Here is a 22,309-nt window from a genome sequence, read left to right as displayed (position 1 = left end):
AGACAATGGCAAGCCGAGGATTGCAACCCGTCTGTCTAGTTATGGCCGCTGTTCCTAGCGTCCTGTGCGTCTTCGTCGTAGCTCTTCGCGTCTGGACTCGATGGCGGAGTAAAAAGTATGATCTAGGTACGTCGCAGGATCGAGGCGAATTGCCGTAGACTGACCCACAGACAGAGGATACGCTGCTCGTGATAGCAACGGTACGTTCATATTAGAAATCATCTGGAGCGGTCAGCTGATAGCTGTGGGTACAGGCTCTGAACCTAGTGCTCTCCTTCACTACATGTGGATGTAAGTTTATTGCGCTTTTTTATTGGCAACGCTGACCATAGTTGGTATCCTGTTAGAAATAATTAGCTCCTTTTATGGCTATCATGTTTGGAACATACCAGAAGGTGCCATCGATCCGATATTGATGATGAAGGTATTCACATCCGCTGCCACCCATATGTCATGCTTGCTAATTTGCATCGGGTCAGTGGAACTATGCGAACTCCATCATATACAATCCCATACTCGCGCTCGTCAAGTTATCGTTCATCTTGACGCTCATCAAGCTGCGCTCGCCGAATATCTGGATCAACTACTGTCTGTGGGCTATGCTCTGCCTGAACGCTTGTTTTGCCGTTGGCGCGCCGCTTGCTTGTATAATGCAATGCAATCCGATCGCCAAATACTGGGACCGTCGCATTATTGGATCTTGTGTTCACGCGGGAGCATATACTGTCAGCACATCATCCATAGTTCTCGCGACAGACGTCCTCATCCTTATCATGCCTTCATGGATGTTGCATGATCTCAGCATGCCACTCGGCCGCAAGCTGATGGTTATAGCGTTCCTTTCATTTGGAATTGCTGTCACCGTTGTAGGTGCTGTGCGCACAAGCGTCCTCGTAAAGAAATTCGTCATCCAGGAAGTCGTTGAAGACCCAACATATGGCATGTCCTACACTTTATCAAACGTCGAGTCTGCTCTCGCCATCATTGGGACTTGCGGACCAACCGGACAAAATCTCCTTGGTCTCTGTATCCCATCGCTCAAAACAGTCGATGAGTCGAGGAATCAATTTTACGAGTGTCGAAATACCGGACGCTCACGAGGGGAAAGACAGACCAGGCCATATGCCGTTGATCTTCAGGGTCAGATTGCATCGAAGGAGATTGACGAAGGAACCCAGAGGGAGTGTCATTGTTCTCGCTCGTTTGGGTCGTCCGAGAATTTCGTGATGATCAACTCCATCACTAAGACTGTGACATTGAGGGTCGATGCTGCTCAAATCGACTCACATAGCGAGAACGAGCAACGAATTAGCACCCCGCACAACATATTGTAGAGTTTCGCAATACTCCGACATATTGCATTGGCCCAGGAAGATGTGCAAACCATGTCTCATACAATGCAGCAGTAGACAGCCCATGTCGTAGCGCAAAGACATGTGGTAGCCCGTTGCCACGGCGGACGTCGACTTCTCGAGGCGGACTTATCAGTAGCAAGTGGCAGGTGTCTGAACTCAATCACATGTCGCATAAGGTGACGAAGCAAACTTGAATGTTGCAACTGGCTCTCGAGTGGTTTGTGATGTTGTTGACGTGATGCTGACATTGAGGCAGCTACACCGAACTATTGCACTATCGCCTAAAGAGGAAACGTCCGTCCGAGCCGAGGTACTTCTCCGCCTTCTTTCACTCCACGACGGCTCCGCGCGGCGTTTTCCTGAAAGCACGGTATGCAACGTAGACAGTGCAAATAGGATTGAGATTTATTGTAAAACTCCAGACCGTTGAGTTTCAGGCTTCGTCATCGTCACCCTGCCTTATACCACATCTCGCCAGTTCCATTCACCTCAGCTGCGTATACAAGAGCGCATCTCATCAGAAAAAAAGTAGGAAGCAGTACCACCCCGTGTCCTTCAAAATGCCACAATACACCTCCATCCACCTTGCAGAACGCCCCCAGGCAGCCATCGAAGCCGGCAAAACCTTCACGCCCCAACAGCACTCCATCCCCTCCCCCTCCTCCCTCAAAGATGACGAAGTCCTCTTCCAAACCCTCTACCTCTCCCTCGACCCAGCCATGCGCGGCTGGCTGAACCCCACACGCTCGTACATTCCGCCCGTCGAAATCGGCGCCGTGATGCGCGGCACAGGAATCGGACTGATCGTTGCCTCAAAATCCGCAAAGTTCCCCGTCGGATCCTACGCCACGGGCATGTGCGGCTGGACCGAGTACGCCGTGTTGAAAGCCAAACACCTCGATCCGCTGGACCTGCCGGATGGCGCGGTGCCGACGGATGCGCTGGGCGTGTGTGGCATGACGGGGTTGACAGCGTATTTTGGTATTTTGGATATCGGGCAGGTGAAGAAGGGGGATTTTGTGGTTGTTTCGGGCGCGGCGGGCGCGACGGGGAGTGTGGTGGGGCAGATTGCGAAGATCAAGGGCGCGACGGTTTTGGGGCTGGCCGGGGAGGATAGCAAAGTGCGTTGGTTGAAGGAGGAGTTGGGCTTCGATGAGGCGTTGAACTACAAGGATCCGGACTTTCAGAAGAAGTTTAGAGCGGCTACGAAGGGCTTGATTGACGTTTACTTTGATAATGGTAAGCTCTGCGTGTTGAAGAGGGGGATCATTGGCTTTGCTAACGTGGTGTTACAGTTGGTGGAGAAATCCTCGATCTCGCGTTGAGCAGGGCGAAGCCATTCGCGAGGTTTGTCCAGTGTGGTGCGATTAGCGACTACAACAAGAAGAAGCCGCAGGGACTGAAGGTATGTGTAAACTTTCATTCATGAGATCCGTATTGACAATTGCAGAACTACATGATGCTCATCTCCATGCGTATCCGGATGCAGGGTTTCGTCGTATTTGACTTTGAGAAGAAGTACCCAGAGGCCAAGAAGCAGCTCGCTCAATGGCTATCAGAGGGCAAGTTGAAGCGACAAGAGACGATTGTCAAGGGCGGCGTGATGAAGGCGGAAGAAGCGCTTGTGGGGTTGTTCGAGGGAAAGAACATTGGTAAGTGGATGTTTTGCGTGCGATTGAACGGAGAGCTAACTAAGATACGCAGGCAAGACGATGGTAGAGGTTGCGAAGCCAGAGGATGTCAAGGCGAAGCTGTAGATGAAAATAGCCCAAGTCTGATAGGCGGTACCAATATCACGATTCTATCGATATCTCGAGTAATCATATCATGCAAGAGCGGAACGATTACTTCTCGTCACATGTTCTGCCCGATGCCTATCAAACGCAAGTTCTCTTCTTCTGGATAAATGCAGCATACATGAAGGAGAGTCCATTATGACCGTGTCTCAATTCCAAAGAACTAAATTCTACACATTTGAACCTAAAGCCATACACCCTCGAGGCCCGTGCCCACGCGTCGCACTTTCCCCACAACCCCACCAACGCGACGCGCCAACCCCTCCAACAACACATCCCGACCCTCACCGCCTTCTCAAACAAACCTCCCTCCCTTCTCCTTTCAAAGATGTCCACCGATTCCGCCGCCACCCCCTCCGTAACCCACGACCCCCCCTCCCTCCCAAACTCCCCGCTCCCAAAACGCACAAAAGTAATCGACCCCTCGCCCCTAACAACCGCTTCGGGCACCGCAACGCCCACGCCGCTCGCCAGCGCAATCGACATGGCCGCACTGCAACCCCCCGCGCCAATTGCGCCCAGCGTACTCGCCGCTGCGAGCGCCGAGCAGCAATTGCAAGTTCTGCTGCTGAGCGACAAGGCGCGCGCCCCGACCAAGGGAAGCGTGTACGCCGCTGGGCATGATTTGTATGCGGCCAAGGATGTGGTGGTGCCGGCGAGGGGGAGGGCGCTGGTACCCACGGATATCAGTATCAGTGTGCCGGTCGGGACGTGTGAGTTCCATCCCTCTCATACCATTCCATACCACACTGCACAGGACAGTTGCTGATGCGAGATTGATCGTAGACGGCCGCGTCGCCCCGCGCTCGGGACTTGCGAACAAACACGGCATCGACACCATGGCGGGCGTGATTGACGCCGATTACCGCGGGCCCGTGGGCGTTATACTGGCGAATCTGTCGGATGCGGATTTCGAGGTGAAGGTGGGGGATCGCATTGCGCAGTTGATTGTGGAGAAGATTGTCATGCCCGAGGTAGTAGTCGTGGAGAAGTTGGAGGAGAGTGTGAGGGGAGCGGGCGGGTTTGGGAGTACGGGGGGTTTTGGGGCGGCTGCGGCTTGAAGAGACTACATTGAGGAAGAAAAGAAATGACGAAGCATGATATAGAGGTCTAAACATTTCATGAGCATACGGACTGCATAAAAAGCATGAGCGTAAGGTGTACGACAATACGAAGTAGCATAAATCAAAAAGCATATATCAAAGCATTCCCTCGATACTACTCTCGAGCTATGGCTTCTCCTTCGATGATTCTCCCCTGAATTTTTCCGCCTCTTTCGACTCCAACACATTTGGCTCAACATCCTTCAACCCGCTCTCCTTCAAGTCCGTCTCAACCTCACCCTCCAAACCACCTTTCAGCGTCTTATCCGTCGTCTCTCCCTCCTGCACCTGGACCGCACCCTCGCCCTTCGGCCCAACGCCCAAATGCAGCACTTTCAATTCATCCGCCTGCCTCTCTCCAACATGGTCCGGAACCTTTGCTCCCTCGGGCACAGCTTTTGGCTTGAAACGCTCCAGATTAGGCGGGTTGAGCAACTCCTTGACATACCGCACGACCTTGACTTCGCTCGCATTCGTAAGTGCGAGATGTCTCTTCTTCGCCACTTCCTCGTCCGCCTCGTCGCCCTCGCCTCGTCCTTCTTTTGCTGCGCGCGTGTCGTACGATTTCATCTTCTCCTGGCATGTTTCCGTTGTCTTGGTGAGAATTGCTTGCATCGATGCGAGTACTTTCTGGGCTGCTTTGGCGAGAGGGAGTTCTTCGGCGGGGACGTCGTCTGGCGAGCGCCAACTGGGTTTGGAGGAGAGTTCTGGCGTGGCTTGTACGGCTTCGATAAGGCGCGGGACCGTGAGGGCGGCGAACATGTCGCCGGTGCCGGAAAAGAATAGAGGCAATTGAGGGGTATCTATCCTAAACAGGCGGGGCTTGTAATCGGACGTCGCGGTTGAGCCAATAATGGTCAAATTCTCCACCTCTTCGAGGTTTATCTCTGGGTTTTGTGACTGTTCGGACGATAATGATGTTGGCCATGTTGAAGGATGCGAGGTCGAGGCATCAAGTGACTGTGCTTCGGATGGGGTGTGTGGGCCAGATCCTGAAGTGGACACGGGCTTGGAAGGTGCCCTTGAGGAGAGAGTGTGGTTGTCTCGTGTTAGGCGCAAAGAAGTTATAATGACATGAGGCACCTGATACGTCTTGTGAAGTACTTGTATAGCAGCAGCGAGAGATTCCAGATCGGTAATCGGTGTGTCTGAGAGCAGCCTGCACATGTGTTAGCATTTGGCAGTCCTGGGGCTGATGTGGTTGACGACCTACTCTGCCTCGAACTGGTTGGGCAGGATCAGGTCTGCCTCGCGCAGCAGTGCCTTGTATTCAGGTACTTCGTCCTCTGGAATGTAGAGCTTGCCGTTGTCACCCATGACAGGGTCCAACACTGTCCCTGTCAGCCCTACGTGGCGCACCCGCTGTGTCCCTACTCACCCCAGAAGAAGCTTCCTGGCTTCGTGCCAGCGTTGAACTTGACATCTCTGCCAATCTTCCCTATAGCTTGCACGGCTTCGGCGCTCGGTACGTAACCGGTCAATAGTACGTCGAAGTTTGTCAGATTCGATTGGCGAAGACCTTCGTATAGGTTGAGCATCTCCTCGGCGGACGTCTTCGTGCCTTTAACCTGCTTGTATGCGGTATGATTGCCTGTCATGGTTAGCCATTATGATACTTCAGGAAAACGTGTAGTGGTGAAGGATACCTACTGTAGTGCACCGTGTTGATTGCAGACACATCGCAGCCCAAGGATTGCATCACAAACGTCGCCATCTTGTTGCCGACATACCTCAGTACATGTTCAGCCAGTGGCACACTGTCGCGTGGGGGAAAGCTTACCCATGGACGACCTGTCGCGGGTTAGTTGAAGCCTCGGTCTCGCTGTGTGCGTGTGAGTCTTACATGGCTGGCGATTGCGAGCACGCGCGTGTCTGGGATGAGTTCGGCAGAGGCCATATCCGTAAGATCGGAACTGTAGTCAGTCTGAACAGCACAGGGATGTTTCAAAACAGGCGCGCAGAGTGCTGTGTTGTACTTTGTTGATTTCCTTATCTGTTCCCGCGCGCGATGACGTGAAAAAGGCGGGTGGGGCTGATGGACCCTTTCTTTTGCGACTAATGCGCGGAGCGCCTCCGAGTGCGCGTCTTTTGCTAATCCAACACGCCAAACCAGTGAACCAAAGACGCTTCTTATGCATTTCAAAGACTCCGCGCCGATAATCCCCCACATGATTCTTGAGAACATATCGCTCATGCCAAATGAAGTCATTACATAATCACTCCTCGTCACCGATCTAGGCTCGTTAGAGATTATTCGGAGTTTGGAACTGAATATGTGACTTACCTTGGGGGCGAGGTAGAACCTCAGATAGCTGTTGTTCTGGATACCGTACTCAACAAGCAGGGGAACTTCGCTCGACAGGCAGAGCTTGACTGAGTCGGACAACCCGCTCGCCTTGCAGAAGTTCGTTAGGTACTTCAAGGAGAACGTAAGGGAGACGGGTTCAGTCAGATCGATTTCGACATTCTCGCTGGGCTTGTCTACGCTGCTGTGCTGTCTCAGCTGGACGGAGCCGGAGCCAATGTCACCCTGGCAGGCAAATTTGACACCCTCCTTTGTGCACTCGATCGAGACTGTAAATGTTAGCTTAGTCCTTTTTCTTGATGTGCTATATGCGTGCGTGATCGGTGTCGAAAGAGGCGAGCTGACGCAAGGCAAACATCCATTGCTGACATTGGCTGCCGGAATGCGCAAACACTGACTCAAACACCGCTGCAAAGAGCGACGATGTGAAGACCCAACACCGAGATCGTGCCCTGTGGGAAAAAAACATACCGGACTCGGAAAGTGCACTCAGATCTCTGCAGATACGCTGAAATTCAGCCGCGGGCATCGTGATTGTTGCTGCATACTCCGTCTCGGGAATACCAAGATGCTCCTGGTCGATATCCATGAGCTTGATATCGTACTCGCTGATTCTGTCGCTGCTCGCATTCTCGAAGACGAGGTTGACGACATCAGGCGCGTCCTCTGCCTTCAGGGTCAAGATGTCCTCGCCCTGTGCGGCACGGAGAACCTTGGTGAGGGATCCGAGATTAATGCCGAGGGCGATATTGCGGTCGCATCGGAAGGGGGTGAAGGCTTCGGATCTCAGCAGCATGGAGACGAGAGCAACGTGGGAGTTGTCCATGGCCTGGAGGGCGATGCCGGAGTCATTGCAGTCGAAGTTGCAGTCTTGGACCAGGTCCTTGATAGCATCGACGAGCTATACTGTCGTTAGATGAAGTACCTTTCAGGTAGAGCGAGTTTGGCATACCTTCTTCAGCAGGTTGGCTTGTTCTAGGCGGGCCTCAAGCACTGTGGGGTATTAGCTGAGTGACCTTGCGGAGCATGTTGAGAGCACATACTGTTGACTATGTATTGATTGATTAAAGGATTTTCAAGCTGACAACGACGAGAAGAAGAGAGGAAGTTGTAGAGGGGTGTTGTGCGATGTTCGAGGCAACAATGGAGGCGGGGACGCGATTCTGGTGGGAAAGCGCGTCAGTTACGCGCTAAAAATCAATTAAGCAAGCACAGACGACAAATGCCAAGGTATGTGTGTAAACCGCGTGAATCTCACGCTGACTGGCTAGTTCACTACAAGACTAAATTTTGGCACTTTCAAGACATTTGTGACTCGGAAGAGCTGGTCTGGTTCTCATTTCACGCGGTCGCGGACGCTGCGCTATGAATCTACAGCATAGAGTGCTTCGAACATGTCGTACTACTTAGTATTCTTCGAAAGGAGCCAGATGTGTTTTGGCCATCTTTGATCAAAGGCTGGGCGCTGCATTGTATGCCGTCTTCTGTTGTATGTAAAGTTCCCGACGTGAACTTCTCGTGAAGTACACAGCCGTGCAAATGAGACCAACATCTTCTACTAGGATGCATATAGCTTCGGCGTCTCTGAGTCACAGAGGTATTGTCTCATTCGCCCTTTCGCTGCATCTGATAGCTGGAACATTTCGTGCGCTCATGATAGAGATAACTGTCCCACAAGCTCCACCTATATTCTTCCCAAATGCCTCATCTTTCAATCCTTGCCGTGTTATGCCCGTACCAATCCGTAGAACAGTGTCCATGTAAGCACAAAGCCACTAAGCCCTCCAAACACATCGCCTAACCACAGATCGCTCAGCGGCCTGTAAAAGTATGCGCCTGGCTTTCCATCTGTTTTTAGGGCGAACAGTAATACAGAGACGACAAGCGTGCCTAGGAGGTAGAAAATGAAGCCTGGATGTGACTCGAGGCCGAGTGTGCCTGCAGCGACTCCGAACAGCGATGCGGTGAGATTACGAATGTTGGATATGACCTGTGCCAAGTGTGAGATTGCATAGGCGCATAATAAGAGACGATGACACCACGAATGATCTGTGTCAATTATGATGTCGATCGCGGTAGCATACCTGGTTGTTGTGTTGTACGCTGGTGCCAACTATGGGGTTGATAGCCAGCTCGCGCTCTTCAACAAGTGCAGGTGCAGCCATTGTGTAATGTATGGCACTGAACAGTGTCTTTTTCAATCGCTAAGACAAAGACAGATATCGGAGCATCCGGTGATTGATGGTTGAATCGACGGTGGGTGCAGTTCGCGAAGCTTGGCTGGCGTTCGGTTCGGCTATGTCGGTCGCGCAAAGACGAAGTGTGCCTAAGATGAGCAAGTCGTCCGTAAATTATCGCCCGAGGATCGTTCGCGGTATTATTAGCAGTGTCGATACGCAGACTGTCTGGGGTGAAGTGCTGGTGGTCCACAGGTGGTGGAACTGGAAGGCCGGCGCGGGAGAACTAACGTGGCTAGGCATGGGCCCGTGCGCTACATGCCATGGAAATGCACTGCTGCGCTCCTATTACTGTAATTAGACACACGATAGGAGAGGCTTCGTCTGAGGAGTCCAGGAGCAAGTTTTAATCTCTCATGACATATGTGGTGTCCTAGAAGCCAGGTTGATACTGTGCCCGCATGATGGCCTTAACGCCAGGCTGCCAGGTAGAAGATGCTGGAGATTAACGATACCACGAGTATATAAGATTAGACCGAAAGGCTGCAGTTATACCATGGCACGTCAGCACGGCCATACGACAGCCGTCCGGTACAGAGAGACTTCGCGGGAGACGTCGGATGTGGCAGTGGTTTCATTCGAGAGTATCCATGTGATGCCCCACCAACGGCTGATATGGCATGCAGAACAAAGTTCCAGGCTGCAGGTACGCTGCAAGCCTCTTGATAGCAACGGCAAGGCTGCAGATACACTTGGACGTTGACGCGCGCGTATCCGTAAACAGGGGTGGGTTGTTTTGTTTGACGTCGAACATCCGAGGGGTCTCGCTTGCCGTGGCAGGCGCCCCAGATGGGTGAAGCCGCCCCTGTCGCCAATCACATGGCCACAACTCCGCAGCTCATCTCCGGGTCACTTGCAACCACCGTGTGCCCTCCCTTTCACGTACACCTTCACATTCACCGCAAACCTCATTCACGATTGATGCTTCACGACCACACTCTTCGCAGGATCAACGCTCGACACTCTACCTGAATCCGACCGCAAACACCCAGAAGGAGCAGGAACGACGCACCGAAGCGCACACTCGACGGACCATCGAACTCGCACGATGAGGTAGCGCCAACATGGAGAACGTGATACTCGACGATTCGCCGCTGGCCGAGTTTCTGGAAGGTATACGCCCTCGCACGTGCTATCATAGCCATGCATCGGGAACTAACGGAAGCACCAGGCGAAGGTAGAGGACCGTCCCGCCCGTCGTCCCCCACGGCATCGACTTCACCCGAGATATTCAGCTTCGCACCACGAGGACCCTCTACGCTGCAGTCCAGGATACGCAACAGGCTGCCTGACCCCATACGAATCCATGAGCGTCACGGCTCAATTTCACGAATCCACACAGCATGCTCTGTATGATATCACATGCTCCAAGCCAGGCGCATCCGCTAACATGAATGACAGAAAGCAGTCAATTCGCGTCTTGGCCGCGCCGACAACGAGCGATTTCTGGAACACTTTCGCTATCTCGTAGTCGCCTCTCAACTTCTTGGGGGGCAGGAGGGTTTGCGAACCGCAACCATACCCAGCTTTGCTTCCCCTGGCGGTCCTGGCCCACAAGAGTTCAAGGTTGCGACGATAAGCCCTACTGGAGCAGCACTCACAGGCACGACGGCTTTTTCCCTGGTTTGGCTTGTACATTGGTTGCGGCGCCAGCCGGAGATCAGTAAAGGGAAATGGTCGCTGGTCTTCCTGCTGCTTGTTTCCGTTGCCACAGCCGTCTACGGCTACACGCGGAGGCAGTGGCTGCAGTATCTGAGACAAGAGGCAGTCGAGGGCGCATCTGCCGTGGTCACAAACCTGCAAGCTTTCGAGGCTTCGACGTCATCTGCGCTCGCATTGATCCAAGAAGTCGAGCTTGTCTCAAGGGGCTACAGACTGTAGGTGGCCGCTTCGGCCGTAGAAGCCTGCTTATATGACCTACCGCTAACGCTCCACAGGAGCAGTCCGTTACCGCCAATCTCGCGCATTGAAGAAAAGGGCCAGTCTCGTCGCTGTCAGCGATTACGGCGAAGTCTGCGAGCCGCCTTTGCTGACGTCGTCCCAATCTTCGTAGAGCAGTGTGGAGTCTTAAAGCAGCTGATCCTGGAGGATGATCTCGAGAAGTATCTAGATGTCTACGATATCAGCAACCCGGATCTGCAGGAAGCGGCTTTGGGCTACTCTGAGACTGAATTCGAAGATCACGAGACCCTGAAGGCACTTCGCACTCTGCAATATCGCCTTTCTACCCTCCGTCGCGTCTATTTGTGCTCCTTGTTGGCTCTCGAGGCGGATGGTGGGAAGCCTGATTTCGCTCGGTGGTCAACCGTGGTAGACTCCATGCAGTGTCTGGCTCGCCCAACTGGACAGTGGAGCGAAAACTTGAACAACATCCTGTCCGAAGAGGAGCAGTTCATTATACCCTCACCAGCTCATATCACGCCTACGCCCGGCAAGGAGAAATTGCGCAATTCGGTCCGTAAGCTGTCAGGCCTGTCGCAAGGTATCAGAGGTCTACAGGCCAAGATGCAGGTACTTCGAGAAGAAACGAACAAGAGCCTAGAAGACACAGAAGATGTTCATGAACTTGGGCGACATTTGATGACCCAATATGAGTCTATTGGTGCCGACATTAAGAGCCTAGTGCAAGCCTGGGAGGCAGGCAAGACCGCATTGGTACTCAACATAGATCGCCAAGAGCGTCGCATTTCACATGCATCCAGTGGCTTGCGCTCGCCAGTTCCAAGCTTAGGTGGCCTGACTGCCGTTGATGAAGGCAGTCCGTCCGATGCCCTGCGCGCCCTCAATGGAGACTTACTGAGCCCCCAGCAGAGTGCGCCATCGAGCGACCAGGGCAGCAACTCCGACGACGAAGTTTTCGAAGCGATTGCGATACCCAAAACTCGAGCCACAATGTCGCGTGAAGAACGTATGCAGAAGATACAAGAAGACAGGGTCCGACAAGCTTCAGCACGTGAACAGCGAGACGCGAGTACCAACATGCTGAGAGAACTGGAGTCGGTTATCAACTTGAGGCCGTACAGATCTACCGGACCTGGCGGGCGAGTTACGAGTATTTGAAAAGTCGATTTCACAAACTTTACAATCGCTAATGATCTCCTACTAGGGCATGCGTGTCCAACCTTTTGTAGTTTGTTGTTTTTTGGGCGTTTCGTTTCATCTTGACCATCTACGTTACGCTATACCACTGACGACGTCGCACATACTTTTCCTATTATCTCACAGAGCCTTGATGCTTAATGTCTAAGATGTATATACTCATGGCCACGGTCGCAGATTAAGACCTTACTGTCTACACCAATGAATTTAAAAATATTTATGACTGCTCTTCGAGATAAACATTTGCGCTGGAAGATGTAGATTTGCATCATGTTGCTCCTGCTCGATTGCCCCGATTTGTGAAGCTAATATAACGTGGCCGGCAGGCATGACTTTCGGGCGTTTTAGCTCTAGCCATTTGACACAACTTGCCTTCCTACACCACACCACCACACCCAACACGAGACGGCATATTAACACAAGTAGGTCATTCTTTTGCGCTAACATCGCTATCAAATTTATGAGCATACGACTCAAGATGCCTCAGTTTCGATTGGAATGCAACTCAATACGACACACGCCTACCGACGCGCGTCGATGGCACGTGTCCTTGATCCGCAAGTTCTTAACAGCAACATCGATACAGCACAAGATTGTCTATAAATACCAAAGAAAATCGTTTCACGTGAACTTCCACGCCAAGCCAGCACTTGACCCGACAGCGACGGTATGACCACGATTGCACTAAAAGCGCAAAACATGACAACGTGCTATCGTAACAAACAATCATGGCTCGTCATCATGACTTTGATCGAGCAGCCCGGGTTTCTGTGGCAAACCAGCACCGTGTCGCCTCCGCATGTGAACTCTTACTGTGGGGAGTATGGTCAGCAATCGAAACAATAACGTCGGATTCAACATGGCCTTCAGAGGCTGAAAAGAAATTAGAGGTGTTACTTACAGCCGTCCGATCGAGAATACTTCCTGCCGCAACCATGCACTTGACACAAGTGCTCGACTTTTGCTTTCCCGGAGGCTGAGCATCCTTTCGTTTTGAGATGGCGGGTCAGGTTTCCAAACGCATGAACACCAGTCAAAATTGTTCCACAACCATGAGGACAAGCCACGCTGTCATTCACATTGCCTAGATGAAGCTCAGGTGGCGGAGAGTATGGCTCTATTCCGGACGAGCTATACGAGTATGGCGAGTGGGGTGCTGCGGAATGGTCGCCCCAGAACTCATGGGATTGTCTGCTTCAATGGATCAGCAATGCCCCGTATTATCAAGACGTGAACTTACCCTGGGTCGGATGAAAAGTTGCTTGGATCTTCGAAACCCCCGGTAGAAGGTATATATGACCTCGAAACTCTGTCATAACCATGGCCAATACCTTGTGGACTGTGTCTGTTAGCCGTCTCGTTCACACTTCGATGATGCCGACCAAACTGGTGTTTTACGAACCTCGGGTTGTAGGGTGGGAACTGGTAGGGTACATCAGACCCAAGCAACACTCCTGATCTGTCTAGAAAAGCCTGCTGTTGCGGCAGGTTCCCATTCATCGACATCTCGGCAGACGTCGAGCCTGACGCTACCTGGGGATATTGCTGGCCCAGAACAGCTCGGTTGTCAAACCCATGTTTGGTTCCAACATTCCACCCTTCTCCAGGAGTGCTTGACTGATACCCGACCGGTGCCGCATTCACCCAATGAGCAGTTTCTGCAGAGTCGCCAATCCAACTCTGACCGCGTCCTTGCCTGGTTGTGTCCGGCTGTTGTTGCCACCCTTGCTCCACTCTCTCCTGTGGGTAATAGTAGTTCATGTTTTGATCAACACGCTCCCGACTACCACTCATTGTTCTTCACCTCTTTCAGCGTGAGCTACAGTCTGTGGTCTTTTGTGGTTCTACAATGGGGCCGCAGAACTCCGATATCTGATCACTGTGGCCAAAGATACCCTTTACCAGGCCTGATAGGGTTTACAAGAGCGTGTAGTTCTTTTGGCAGTACAAAGTGCGAACACTCGGTCGATCTTGGACAGGCGAATCGAAGTTTTCCACGAATATGGAGTGCAATGCAATAATGGCAAGTTCAGATATTGACCTAAACAGATCACTAGCAACAAACATTGTTAGTACTTTGCAACACCAAGCTTGTTTATGTACTCACAAAAGCAGATGTCACTGAATGGACTTCAAGAGGGTGTCTCGTTCCAATTGTTGAGGAACTCAGGAAGATAAATAAATTGGGTCTGCTATCGTCGAACTTTAGAGTCAGAAGCCGCTACTCACGGACCAGGCGAGCAGTGGGGTTGTAGAAATAGAATGATGTTAGGGTACACAAGAGCTGCGAAAAGTTGGCCGGATTCACTCAAAGGCACGCCTGAAATGTTGCAGCTGTACGACGAGCAACTCCTGTCCTAGACCGTTATGATGACCGACTCTCCAGGCAATGAACGAGCCGGTGCCATTGCTCGACTCAATCATGACCCCAGTCGGAGTGGTACGACATGTCACATCACATCGCTATTCTCCATGAGCTTTAGTCTACTTTTACCATCATGCAGACACAAAGGAGCACGGGCAGGGCTGTCTCTTCCCGCTGCGACCTAATCAGCAACCTCCGAGCTATATTCGGATAGAAACAACGACCCCAGGTGGCCTCCACAGCCACTGTCAGGGTACGCACATCGCGATGTCTTTCGGTAGGCCCGCGCAACCGACAGCGAAGATGTTTCTGCTCTCAGACAGCTTCGAACGCACTAGAAGCAAAAGATGTATTCATGGAATAGCCAATCCCGACTGCGGGATGACCGCCTTCCTCCTGTCTGAATAGAGCTTGTAAACACTCGCAAATCTCAGCGGCAGCGCCTTGCTGTGGCTGCTTTGCTGGTCTTGCACCAACGACAGTCTGTCGATACGCACTGGCCTCGGCCATTAGGTAGCTGAGTGTATGCTCTGGTGTAGACGATAGAAACTCTCAACCCCACCAGAGAAGTGCCATGTTAAGCATTATGCATGGCATCTCAGACACTGGCACCCACACGCGCGCAAGCGAAGCCAACAAAGACCTCACGCCTTGAGTAATAGGCTCCAGAAAGGGACATGACGAGCTTTGTTACAAAGTTGCAGATAAAAAAGTGATTTCGCTTCCCGCTCGTGGCCATACGGTTACCGCCCGGATTGCGCGTCTGCTTCGGGGCCAGCCTTCGCGTAACACCTTGGGGCCGACCCAATCTCGGCCCGTTCCTTACCTTGATTGGAGTCGGATATCGCTGCCCGCCCCAGGGATTTCCCTCTCAGCCTATTGATATTAAAGTTGAAACAAAAGGAATGCAACCCTTGATCGTGCAGCGTTCTGCAGAGCTTGTGTTTAGCAACAGCTGCGGCACAGTTCTCTCGACCAACAGGTAAGTTGTCACTCCCCGTCGACGGGTACGTATGACGAGTACTGCACTAGAGCATTGAGCATCAGAGCGTAAGCGTCGCCCCGCATGAGCTCGTTCATAACCTTATTTTCGACCGGTTGACCGTCTGCATCGGGAAGTCTTCAAGTGGCTGGAGCTCGATTCCCAGTCCCAGCAGCAGCTTGGCACATTCCAGCACTATTTGAATGACATTGTTCAGCCCTGCAGGTAAAACGTATACAAGATGAACAGAAGGTGCGCTGCTTTTACCATTACAAATAAAGTGTTCTCCACACTACTGAAGCATCAGACGGAGCAACATGGACCGTCAAAACAAGTCCTCAAATGGACCTTTTCATGATCATCATGGCCAGAAGAGTACCTACATGCCAGGAATAGACTTGAAGTGGAACAATGGCGTTGCACGGGCTGTCTGACATGTGCGCCCCCCATTGTATTGGACTGACTGCCCTTCTCGAACCGTGGCGGACAACGCCTCTTCGCTTGTCGATCCTAGACCAACTTTGCAGACCACGAAGAAGTGAATCTGCGCCATGCACCTCTTGCAGCAATGCATCAAAGGACGAATACGCTCATTGCGTGCGAAACGGCGGTGAGGAGGCCCAAACAGTGCTACACTGTAATCACGTTCACCTACTCTGAAGAAAAAGCCGTACTACGTGCGTCCGCATGATTGCGGCCTCCACAATCCAGGCATCTGACCTCAAACGTATCGGGCTTCTGGAGCAACTATCACTTAGCGCAATGTCAGTTTTAGTTGACGTGGGATGCGACGTAACACACAGTGCAGGGTATGGCGCTTATTCAAAGGCGGATCCATGGGTAACGGCTTCGCAGCCCCGCGGCTGAGCCTCATGTCTTCCAAAGTCAAGGATTATGACCTATCGATCCTAAGAGCCCTAGCCGAGCTATAGTAATCTCACCCACACCAGCCTCTCCCATCGGTCTCGTATCTCCCGTGAGCCTCGAGGCCAAACCCGAGAACCGCCTTTGGGGTCTTCCACGTCAGTCAGACACCGCGAAGACTTTTCATGGTGGCAAAATAGGCGTGCACCAGTATCGGTATCCGGACCCAGCTAATTAAAGAACCTCCGCGGCTCTGGTAGTGTCCCACGATTCGTCGATAGCTCTTGCGAAACGTTCGGACATGTTCGAATTAGCACCGGGCGTGATAACCGCGCGGAGGTCTTCTTACACGCGTCACAAGAGCTCACGACTACTAGCCCCAGCAGCGCGATTTGGCTCCCTTGCGCTGCGTGAGCGATCCCGTGTGTGGGGAAACACTCTGACTTGTTTCACGGCTTGGATCAACGGGACTGCACGGTTCAACGGTTGTCTATTTTATTTTTGGAACCCCGGATTCTTGACGCCGAAATAGTTGTGAGAGTGTCAGTATAACAAAAGAACGCATATGATGTACACCATGGCTTGACGACTTCACCCAAGACACCATGGACGCCGACAGGAAGCCCCAACGCATCCTTCGAACGCCAAAATCCTATCCTCAGGATCGCAAAAAAGAAAAAAAAAGTTAAGGTAAAAATAGAAGTCATATCCGCTTGAACAGTGCCGGGTTTCCCGATATATCACTACAGATCCTCAGATCTCTTCCGTTTCATCGGCGGCGACCGGTTCAAGTCAGGATGACTCTTCCTCTCATGGACCAGCCGAGCGTCTTTGCGGTTAAACGTCTTCTCACACTTGACGTGGCTGCAACGGATCTGTTTCACACCGTCTGGTGCGGGACAAGGGGCATGCGTGGTTTCCATGTGTCGACTTAGATTGCGGTGGGCCCATGTTCCGGTGTATTGTTTTTCGGGACAGAGGTGGCAGGATAGTGTGCGGTTATCCTCGCTGCTGGGGAAAGGTAAGCTATCAGTATTGTTCGTGATGGTGGGTTTGGGTTTACGGACCTAGAGGGCGATGGTAGAGTTGTTTCTTTCAATTCTGCTCTGCTCTTCATTTGGATTAAATGGTACTGTAAAGAGCGTGAAGGTTCGCCAGCATCGACCTTGCAGTCCTCCGCGAACACAGGATCAGCTAGCTCGGAAAGACCATCAACGCTTCCCATCGCTGAGTCTATCCTTTGAGACGGAGAGCCTTCTGAAAAACTTTCGTCCAATTCCACATATCAAGGCCGTTGGGTATATGTGGTGACTGAAGACTGCGATGATGGAAAGAGAATGGGATACTGGCCGCGGCTCGATTGTACACTTCGTCGTCTTCTGCTAATGCATTGGCGAAGCTGTCGTAAATTACTGGATCGTAACTTGGGCACCGTTGGATAGTTCTCTGTGGCAGCCAGCAGTGATGGTGGTAAGTCTGGCATCGTGAGGGTATTTGATGCTAGGTTGAAGTCGAGGTATCTTGACGCCGTGTCGCTGTTTGTATTCTGGTCTCGTTGTTGACCAGCTCGATTAACATCTCTTTCACTGGCACCATAAATCTATAGTATCATCAGTTCTCCATTCCTCAGCGAGCGTCTACATCATACAAACCTCGTCATGGTCCTCTGCGAAAGGCTCGTACCATTCCTGGTAAGTCGAATCCATTATCCAACATAGACACACTCGGGTAAAGTCTGCGATAAGTCCAATTCCGACTCTCTAGCTCCAGCACAACTACAAGGATAAAATGATAGTACAACAAGAGTCTGCACCGCAAACCTGGTTGCAACCACAATTTTGACCACTCGGATTCAGGACCTCAGGACCGACATCCATCGCCGCCATACTCGAACCGCGGCTCTGCGCTGGTCGCCAGCGCATCAAGAGGCTCCGGCCAGTATCGAGTCATAGCTGCACCGCCGCCCGCTGCCTGCTTGTGTGAAACCCAAGTAAGAAGATTTACACGTGTGTGGAGGGCACTAGGTGCCTTGTAAGGCTAAGAGGGCGGCCTCAGTATGCCAGCGCACACGACCAGCGCATCGCTAGAGGACTAGTTTCGCGCCCTCAGCAAGAGTATTCCAAGACAAATGCCTGTCGTCGATGGCTGCGTCGCTGGCAAATCAGGACTTTGCGCAGGGAGGACGAAGACATCGCGCCATGACCAAGACGCCTACGAATCATCATAGGGTGGTGGTGAGATAGGTGAACAGGGCCATGCTCAAGGTAAGATGTGATAAGCGGAACATCTTTCCGCAGTCCGCGTCGCCAGGAAAGCAAAAGAAAACGTCGCAAGGCACAGCAAGTATGAGTCTTGGATGGACGGGTCGTTCTAATACATGTTCACATTGGGCATGAAGATGCGTTCTCGACAGCTTCACTGTTTGGGCTGGACGTGTGGGGCGTGGGTTCAGCCTTGTGATGTGGGCCATATCGATTTGCCACGTTGTGGGTGTGGAGGGGGAGGGCATAATGTCATGAAGATGGGATATGCATTTGGACAAGTTCAAGGTGCTGGCTGTGCTGCGTTGGAGGTGTCTTGCAGTGGCGGCATATGTGACGTGGACTCCTCGCTTGGGGACGCCTCTTCGTATTTGGCGCAAAGGGCTCAGCCTTGCGCCTTGTGATGATTGCAGCTTGAATACTGGTTTCTGAATTGTGTATAGTAGTTATGAGGGGAAAAAAGTTCTTCAGACTGTCTTTGAGTTGGGTAAGCACTTGTTCTTCTGTTCTAAGTAACCGTGTAAGCGATATGATCGGATACAGCTAGACACATACATTTTGCGATCGAACTTATGATTGAGGATGCCATATACCTTAGAATCCATGCATATCCGCGTCGTGCTTCACCATTGGTGCACCATGTCTTCATGCAGGAAGGAGGTGCTTGAACTTGATGACTGTAGCACCATGTTGCAGTGTTAGACTTGACTTAGTATCAGCGAGGTCGGTGTCAAGTTCCTGCATGAAATCATCCTTACGCAAAAGAAGCTCGTCGCGTTAGGGAAGAGATATGTGACTGCTGGGCCGGAGTGGACTGAAACTAGAATCGATACTACGGAGGAGATACAGAGGACTGTAGATTACTTGAGTTCGGGACAGTTCCACATGATGACGATGATTGCGCAACTCAAGGCTGTTTTTTTTTGAGTGGGAAGTATAAATCTGCGTATAATGAGACGGGCAATGAGCTTCTCGGGCTCGAGAAGCTCAGTGAGGAAGATTTGGTGGAATTGGTTAAGACTGATCTCTCAGAGTACAAATGGAACACCTCATTAGGGCATGTTTTACCTATCGATGTGATTAGAGCTAATGTGCCTTGGAAGATTCGCCATGCTCAGGTTAAATTTAATACTGCAGAGATGCGATAAGGCAGTCAGGCAGTTTGCGGGGACGTGGCGGTGCATGCATGACCAGCGCACATCAGTAAGACACCTCTAGGCCCCAGCTGAACGCGACATACCGCAGTTCATTCTCTCCTCTCCACTCTCGAGCAATGTTCTTATCGCCGAAGAGCGTAGACCGCGACCCGGAAGATGTCGAATATCCCGGACACATACTGGAGCCCGGATGGATACGGTTAGTCCGGCTCTTACCAGGCGACTGGACGGACCCCATATGATGTGAATTCCTCGAGCGCAGTCAACCGCATACAGACTATCAAGCGCTGTCATATGTTTGGGGTTCGAAGAACGTCAAGCGGTCAATATCCCTCAACAACAGGATATTTCCGGTGACCGTCAATCTGGAGAGCGATTGAAGGACGAGCCTCATGGAGCAATACTGTGGGTTGATGCGTTGTGCATCAACCAAGCCGATGACAGTGAAAGAACAACTCAGGCGCAGATGATGCGCTTAATATACGAGCGGTGTCAATTGGTGATTGTATATCTCGGTGACCGCCTTGATGGGAAAGCACGAGGGCATGAACCTCCTAGAGTTTTGCACTTTGAGCCAGGCGAGCCACCTCCGCCACTTCTAATAAGGATCGCAAAGACCTGGCGGCATATCGAGTTTTCTGTCTCTTGCAAGAGCTGGGTGAGGCAAAGCACTTGGATGAGGTGACCATGCTGAGAATCGAGCATAGACACAAAGAGATAGAAGGAAGCAGGATCACGCTTGAGAAAGACGATAAAGATCAGCTATTGCTTATTGAGGCACTTCGAAAGATGATGCAACCTCCGTTCACACCGTGGTGGTCTCGTATTTGGACGGTTCAAGAGATAGCGGTCGCACAAACTATTCTCGTTGTGTATGGGACGATGTCCGCACCTGGGTCGCTATTCGCATGTGCTGCGGGTCCCTATATCCACCACAGTACGTCTTGTTGCTCGGAATCCGTTACAAGACTATCCACGGATCAGGCGAAGGTCCTCGCGGATTGCTGCAACCGGATCCTTGGTATCGAAGAGTTGCAAATGAAAACGCAACGCCACGACTCTGGAGGCATGGGCGAATTAGAACCAGATTGGTCGCTGCTGGAATTGCTCCGAAAATTTCGCGACAGGAGAGCTACAGATCCACGCGACAAAGTCTACGCACTTCTCAACCTTATTGCAAGGTCAGGTACGAGCACAGAGATCATCCCTGACTACACTCTGAGCGAAATTGAGGTCTATTCCCGGGCAACGCTTGTGTGCATTCGTGAAAACAGCAATCTCTCCGTCTTCAGTACTGACCTTGGAAGAAAATTTCGGGACGACTTGCCATCTTGGGTACCCGATTGGGGGGCACCTGGTGGCTTGTTCTACGAAGCTCGAGCGGCAGCTACGGAACTGTATAGTGCATATCATGTTGATCGTGCAGCGCATCCGCAAACAATACATCTCTTCGGCGGGAGAGCATTAACGCTGCATGGGTCAGCATTGGGATCCATAGATTATGCCTGTGAGATCCAATGGGGTGGAGACATCAGGGAAATTTGGCGTGATACTCTCTCGCACTGGGGGAAGACAGTGACAAAATTCGACAATGAGGTGAATACGGTTTTTCGGCAAGACTTTTGGCGACTCATCTGTGGAGATGTTATATGCAAGACCCCCAATGGCAGCAATGCTCGACGAGCCAGATCTGAAGATGAGCTTACCTTCATTACATGGGCATTGGAATCTAGCCTGTCTCCACACTCATTGAAATATTCTCTTCCTTGTTCAAAAACTGTTGTTCAATGGCGTTAAACAGTATATGGATAGTCGCCTCCACCAGAGAGCTGACATCAACTACCAACGAGCGTTGTTGCCGGTCATCGACAGATCCATCATGACAGCGACTATCTCGCGTACTCTGATAATGAGCCGCCAACACATCCAATACAGCCAACACAGGCAACACATCGGACTCAGACCTGCTAATACGCAGGTGGGGGACAAAATCTTTCTTCTTGAGGGAGGCAAAACACCATTTGTTCTACGTGAGACGGATCATGAGCCCACGATAACCGGGCCGAAGTTCGAGATTATTGGCGACTGCTACCTGCATGGAGCAATGGACTGGGAGCGGAATCCCTTTAAATACTATGACTGGGAAAAAATAACCATTTTGTAGTGCCTATCTCCTCCGATAATGTAATAAAAAGTTGTTCAAAGAGGGCGTGCAATTCATGCATAGATGAATAGTAAGTCGCGTCGCGTCATGGTGCAGAACGTGACGCGTGATGTTGATGGCTGCCTGGGAAAGTACCCACCCGACTGTCGGGGCCCCACTTGGATCCACGGCTAGCGGATTGACCAATGACGCGGGAAGGCGCCTCGTACTAGGGCGGAACGACTCTCCAGAAAGTCTCACTTTCGAGTCTCTTTCACTCTAAACGGCTGTTCTGCGTTTGGTGCTCGTCTGGTCCTGCTTGAGAGGTGTGTTGTTTTCCTTATCGCAATTGCAGTCGCTGCCTTCCGCTTTGCGCATGCCGACTATGAGCTGACGAACTGTAGAGCCGTGCCTGTTCCTAGGGCAACCCTCGCGTCGTTCCCCTCCCATTCCTTTTAAACAGGCAAACCTTTGCCTCTCCGCGCTCTTTACACATTTCGCAAGCCTCTTATTTCGTCGTTGTGTGGAATCGCCTTAGACTGGACTTCGTGCCCCCGGAATCCCGTTCTGAACCCCCTCAAATCGACTATATATTCATACACATTCATAGACCAGCTGCAAGGGTCGCGCAAGAGTACCAGG

At 51.7% G+C, this 22,309-nt stretch overlaps 16 protein-coding genes across 16 annotated transcripts; 9 read left to right on the top strand and 7 right to left on the bottom strand.

The window, feature by feature from the left end:
* Window positions 1–41: 41 nt before the first annotated feature.
* On the top strand, window positions 42–1,334 carry SNOG_04139 (hypothetical protein; the record flags this gene model as incomplete). The annotated part of the gene is made up of 5 exons (XM_001794512.1): window positions 42–126; window positions 171–200; window positions 255–291; window positions 396–474; window positions 531–1,334. 5 exons carry the CDS (start codon window positions 42–44, stop codon window positions 1,332–1,334), a joined length of 1,035 nt encoding a protein of 344 aa, XP_001794564.1.
* Window positions 1,335–1,915: 581 nt separating this feature from the next.
* Window positions 1,916–3,165, top strand: SNOG_04138 (hypothetical protein; the record flags this gene model as incomplete). Its single annotated transcript, XM_001794511.1, has 4 exons — window positions 1,916–2,594; window positions 2,651–2,760; window positions 2,806–3,007; window positions 3,060–3,165. 4 exons carry the CDS (start codon window positions 1,916–1,918, stop codon window positions 3,110–3,112), a joined length of 1,044 nt encoding a protein of 347 aa, XP_001794563.1. The 3' UTR covers window positions 3,113–3,165.
* Window positions 3,166–3,479: 314 nt separating this feature from the next.
* SNOG_04137 (hypothetical protein) lies at window positions 3,480–4,212 on the top strand (the record flags this gene model as incomplete). The annotated part of the gene is made up of 2 exons (XM_001794510.1): window positions 3,480–3,864; window positions 3,914–4,212. 2 exons carry the CDS (start codon window positions 3,480–3,482, stop codon window positions 4,210–4,212), a joined length of 684 nt encoding a protein of 227 aa, XP_001794562.1.
* Window positions 4,213–4,380: 168 nt separating this feature from the next.
* Window positions 4,381–5,968, bottom strand: SNOG_04136 (hypothetical protein; the record flags this gene model as incomplete). Its single annotated transcript, XM_001794509.1, has 4 exons — window positions 4,381–5,275; window positions 5,468–5,585; window positions 5,633–5,845; window positions 5,905–5,968. The coding sequence occupies 4 exons, from the start codon at window positions 5,966–5,968 to the stop codon at window positions 4,381–4,383; spliced, it is 1,290 nt and encodes a 429-aa protein (XP_001794561.1).
* A 253-nt stretch (window positions 5,969–6,221) lies between these two features.
* Window positions 6,222–7,670, bottom strand: SNOG_04135 (hypothetical protein). The gene is made up of 5 exons (XM_001794508.1): window positions 7,603–7,670; window positions 7,512–7,552; window positions 7,031–7,460; window positions 6,539–6,828; window positions 6,222–6,488 (listed from the first exon to the last, which is right to left on the bottom strand). Exons 3-5 carry the CDS (start codon window positions 7,383–7,385, stop codon window positions 6,471–6,473), a joined length of 663 nt encoding a protein of 220 aa, XP_001794560.1. The 5' UTR covers window positions 7,386–7,460; window positions 7,512–7,552; window positions 7,603–7,670; the 3' UTR covers window positions 6,222–6,470.
* A 615-nt stretch (window positions 7,671–8,285) lies between these two features.
* SNOG_04134 (hypothetical protein) lies at window positions 8,286–8,724 on the bottom strand (the record flags this gene model as incomplete). The annotated part of the gene is made up of 2 exons (XM_001794507.1): window positions 8,286–8,549; window positions 8,644–8,724. The coding sequence occupies 2 exons, from the start codon at window positions 8,722–8,724 to the stop codon at window positions 8,286–8,288; spliced, it is 345 nt and encodes a 114-aa protein (XP_001794559.1).
* Window positions 8,725–9,292: 568 nt separating this feature from the next.
* SNOG_04133 (hypothetical protein) lies at window positions 9,293–9,848 on the top strand (the record flags this gene model as incomplete). Its single annotated transcript, XM_001794506.1, has 3 exons — window positions 9,293–9,327; window positions 9,423–9,442; window positions 9,634–9,848. The coding sequence occupies 3 exons, from the start codon at window positions 9,293–9,295 to the stop codon at window positions 9,846–9,848; spliced, it is 270 nt and encodes an 89-aa protein (XP_001794558.1).
* Window positions 9,849–10,102: 254 nt separating this feature from the next.
* Window positions 10,103–11,782, top strand: SNOG_04132 (hypothetical protein; the record flags this gene model as incomplete). Its single annotated transcript, XM_001794505.1, has 4 exons — window positions 10,103–10,263; window positions 10,323–10,673; window positions 10,809–11,704; window positions 11,730–11,782. 4 exons carry the CDS (start codon window positions 10,103–10,105, stop codon window positions 11,780–11,782), a joined length of 1,461 nt encoding a protein of 486 aa, XP_001794557.1.
* Window positions 11,783–12,621: 839 nt separating this feature from the next.
* SNOG_04131 (hypothetical protein) lies at window positions 12,622–13,401 on the bottom strand (the record flags this gene model as incomplete). Its single annotated transcript, XM_001794504.1, has 3 exons — window positions 12,622–12,707; window positions 12,797–13,089; window positions 13,136–13,401. 3 exons carry the CDS (start codon window positions 13,399–13,401, stop codon window positions 12,622–12,624), a joined length of 645 nt encoding a protein of 214 aa, XP_001794556.1.
* Window positions 13,402–13,535: 134 nt separating this feature from the next.
* On the bottom strand, window positions 13,536–13,962 carry SNOG_04130 (hypothetical protein; the record flags this gene model as incomplete). The annotated part of the gene is made up of 2 exons (XM_001794503.1): window positions 13,536–13,635; window positions 13,817–13,962. 2 exons carry the CDS (start codon window positions 13,960–13,962, stop codon window positions 13,536–13,538), a joined length of 246 nt encoding a protein of 81 aa, XP_001794555.1.
* Window positions 13,963–14,265: 303 nt separating this feature from the next.
* Window positions 14,266–14,668, top strand: SNOG_04129 (hypothetical protein; the record flags this gene model as incomplete). The annotated part of the gene is made up of 2 exons (XM_001794502.1): window positions 14,266–14,335; window positions 14,400–14,668. The coding sequence occupies 2 exons, from the start codon at window positions 14,266–14,268 to the stop codon at window positions 14,666–14,668; spliced, it is 339 nt and encodes a 112-aa protein (XP_001794554.1).
* Window positions 14,576–14,770, bottom strand: SNOG_20036 (hypothetical protein; the record flags this gene model as incomplete). The annotated part of the gene is made up of 1 exon (XM_001794501.1): window positions 14,576–14,770. The coding sequence occupies one exon, from the start codon at window positions 14,768–14,770 to the stop codon at window positions 14,576–14,578; it is 195 nt and encodes a 64-aa protein (XP_001794553.1).
* Window positions 14,771–15,653: 883 nt separating this feature from the next.
* SNOG_04128 (hypothetical protein) lies at window positions 15,654–16,174 on the top strand (the record flags this gene model as incomplete). Its single annotated transcript, XM_001794500.1, has 3 exons — window positions 15,654–15,721; window positions 15,911–16,006; window positions 16,051–16,174. The coding sequence occupies 3 exons, from the start codon at window positions 15,654–15,656 to the stop codon at window positions 16,172–16,174; spliced, it is 288 nt and encodes a 95-aa protein (XP_001794552.1).
* Window positions 16,175–16,849: 675 nt separating this feature from the next.
* On the bottom strand, window positions 16,850–17,331 carry SNOG_04127 (hypothetical protein; the record flags this gene model as incomplete). Its single annotated transcript, XM_001794499.1, has 2 exons — window positions 16,850–17,117; window positions 17,174–17,331. 2 exons carry the CDS (start codon window positions 17,329–17,331, stop codon window positions 16,850–16,852), a joined length of 426 nt encoding a protein of 141 aa, XP_001794551.1.
* Window positions 17,332–17,764: 433 nt separating this feature from the next.
* SNOG_04126 (hypothetical protein) lies at window positions 17,765–18,480 on the top strand (the record flags this gene model as incomplete). Its single annotated transcript, XM_001794498.1, has 4 exons — window positions 17,765–17,797; window positions 17,902–18,096; window positions 18,334–18,370; window positions 18,404–18,480. The coding sequence occupies 4 exons, from the start codon at window positions 17,765–17,767 to the stop codon at window positions 18,478–18,480; spliced, it is 342 nt and encodes a 113-aa protein (XP_001794550.1).
* Window positions 18,481–19,640: 1,160 nt separating this feature from the next.
* SNOG_04125 (hypothetical protein) lies at window positions 19,641–21,688 on the top strand (the record flags this gene model as incomplete). The annotated part of the gene is made up of 5 exons (XM_001794497.1): window positions 19,641–19,723; window positions 19,801–19,929; window positions 20,103–20,926; window positions 21,008–21,120; window positions 21,326–21,688. The coding sequence occupies 5 exons, from the start codon at window positions 19,641–19,643 to the stop codon at window positions 21,686–21,688; spliced, it is 1,512 nt and encodes a 503-aa protein (XP_001794549.1).
* Window positions 21,689–22,309: the final 621 nt, after the last annotated feature.

Source organism: Parastagonospora nodorum (assembly GCF_000146915.1).
Source record: "Parastagonospora nodorum SN15 chromosome Unknown scaffold_6, whole genome shotgun sequence".
NCBI classification, from domain to species: domain Eukaryota; kingdom Fungi; phylum Ascomycota; class Dothideomycetes; order Pleosporales; family Phaeosphaeriaceae; genus Parastagonospora; species Parastagonospora nodorum.
Note: the sequence above shows the minus strand (reverse complement) of the source record. Positions and strands in the feature narration are given on the sequence as shown.

Excerpts from the sequence above, each read along its gene's own strand:
- SNOG_04135 (XM_001794508.1), bottom strand. The coding sequence starts at position 7,385 with ATGGACAACTCCCACGTTGCTCTCGTCTCCATGCTGCTGAGATCCGAA. Across the intron at positions 6,829-7,030 it reads GAGTGCACTTTCCGAGTCCG|TCTCGATCGAGTGCACAAAG; the intron begins GTATGTTTTTTT and ends TAACATTTACAG.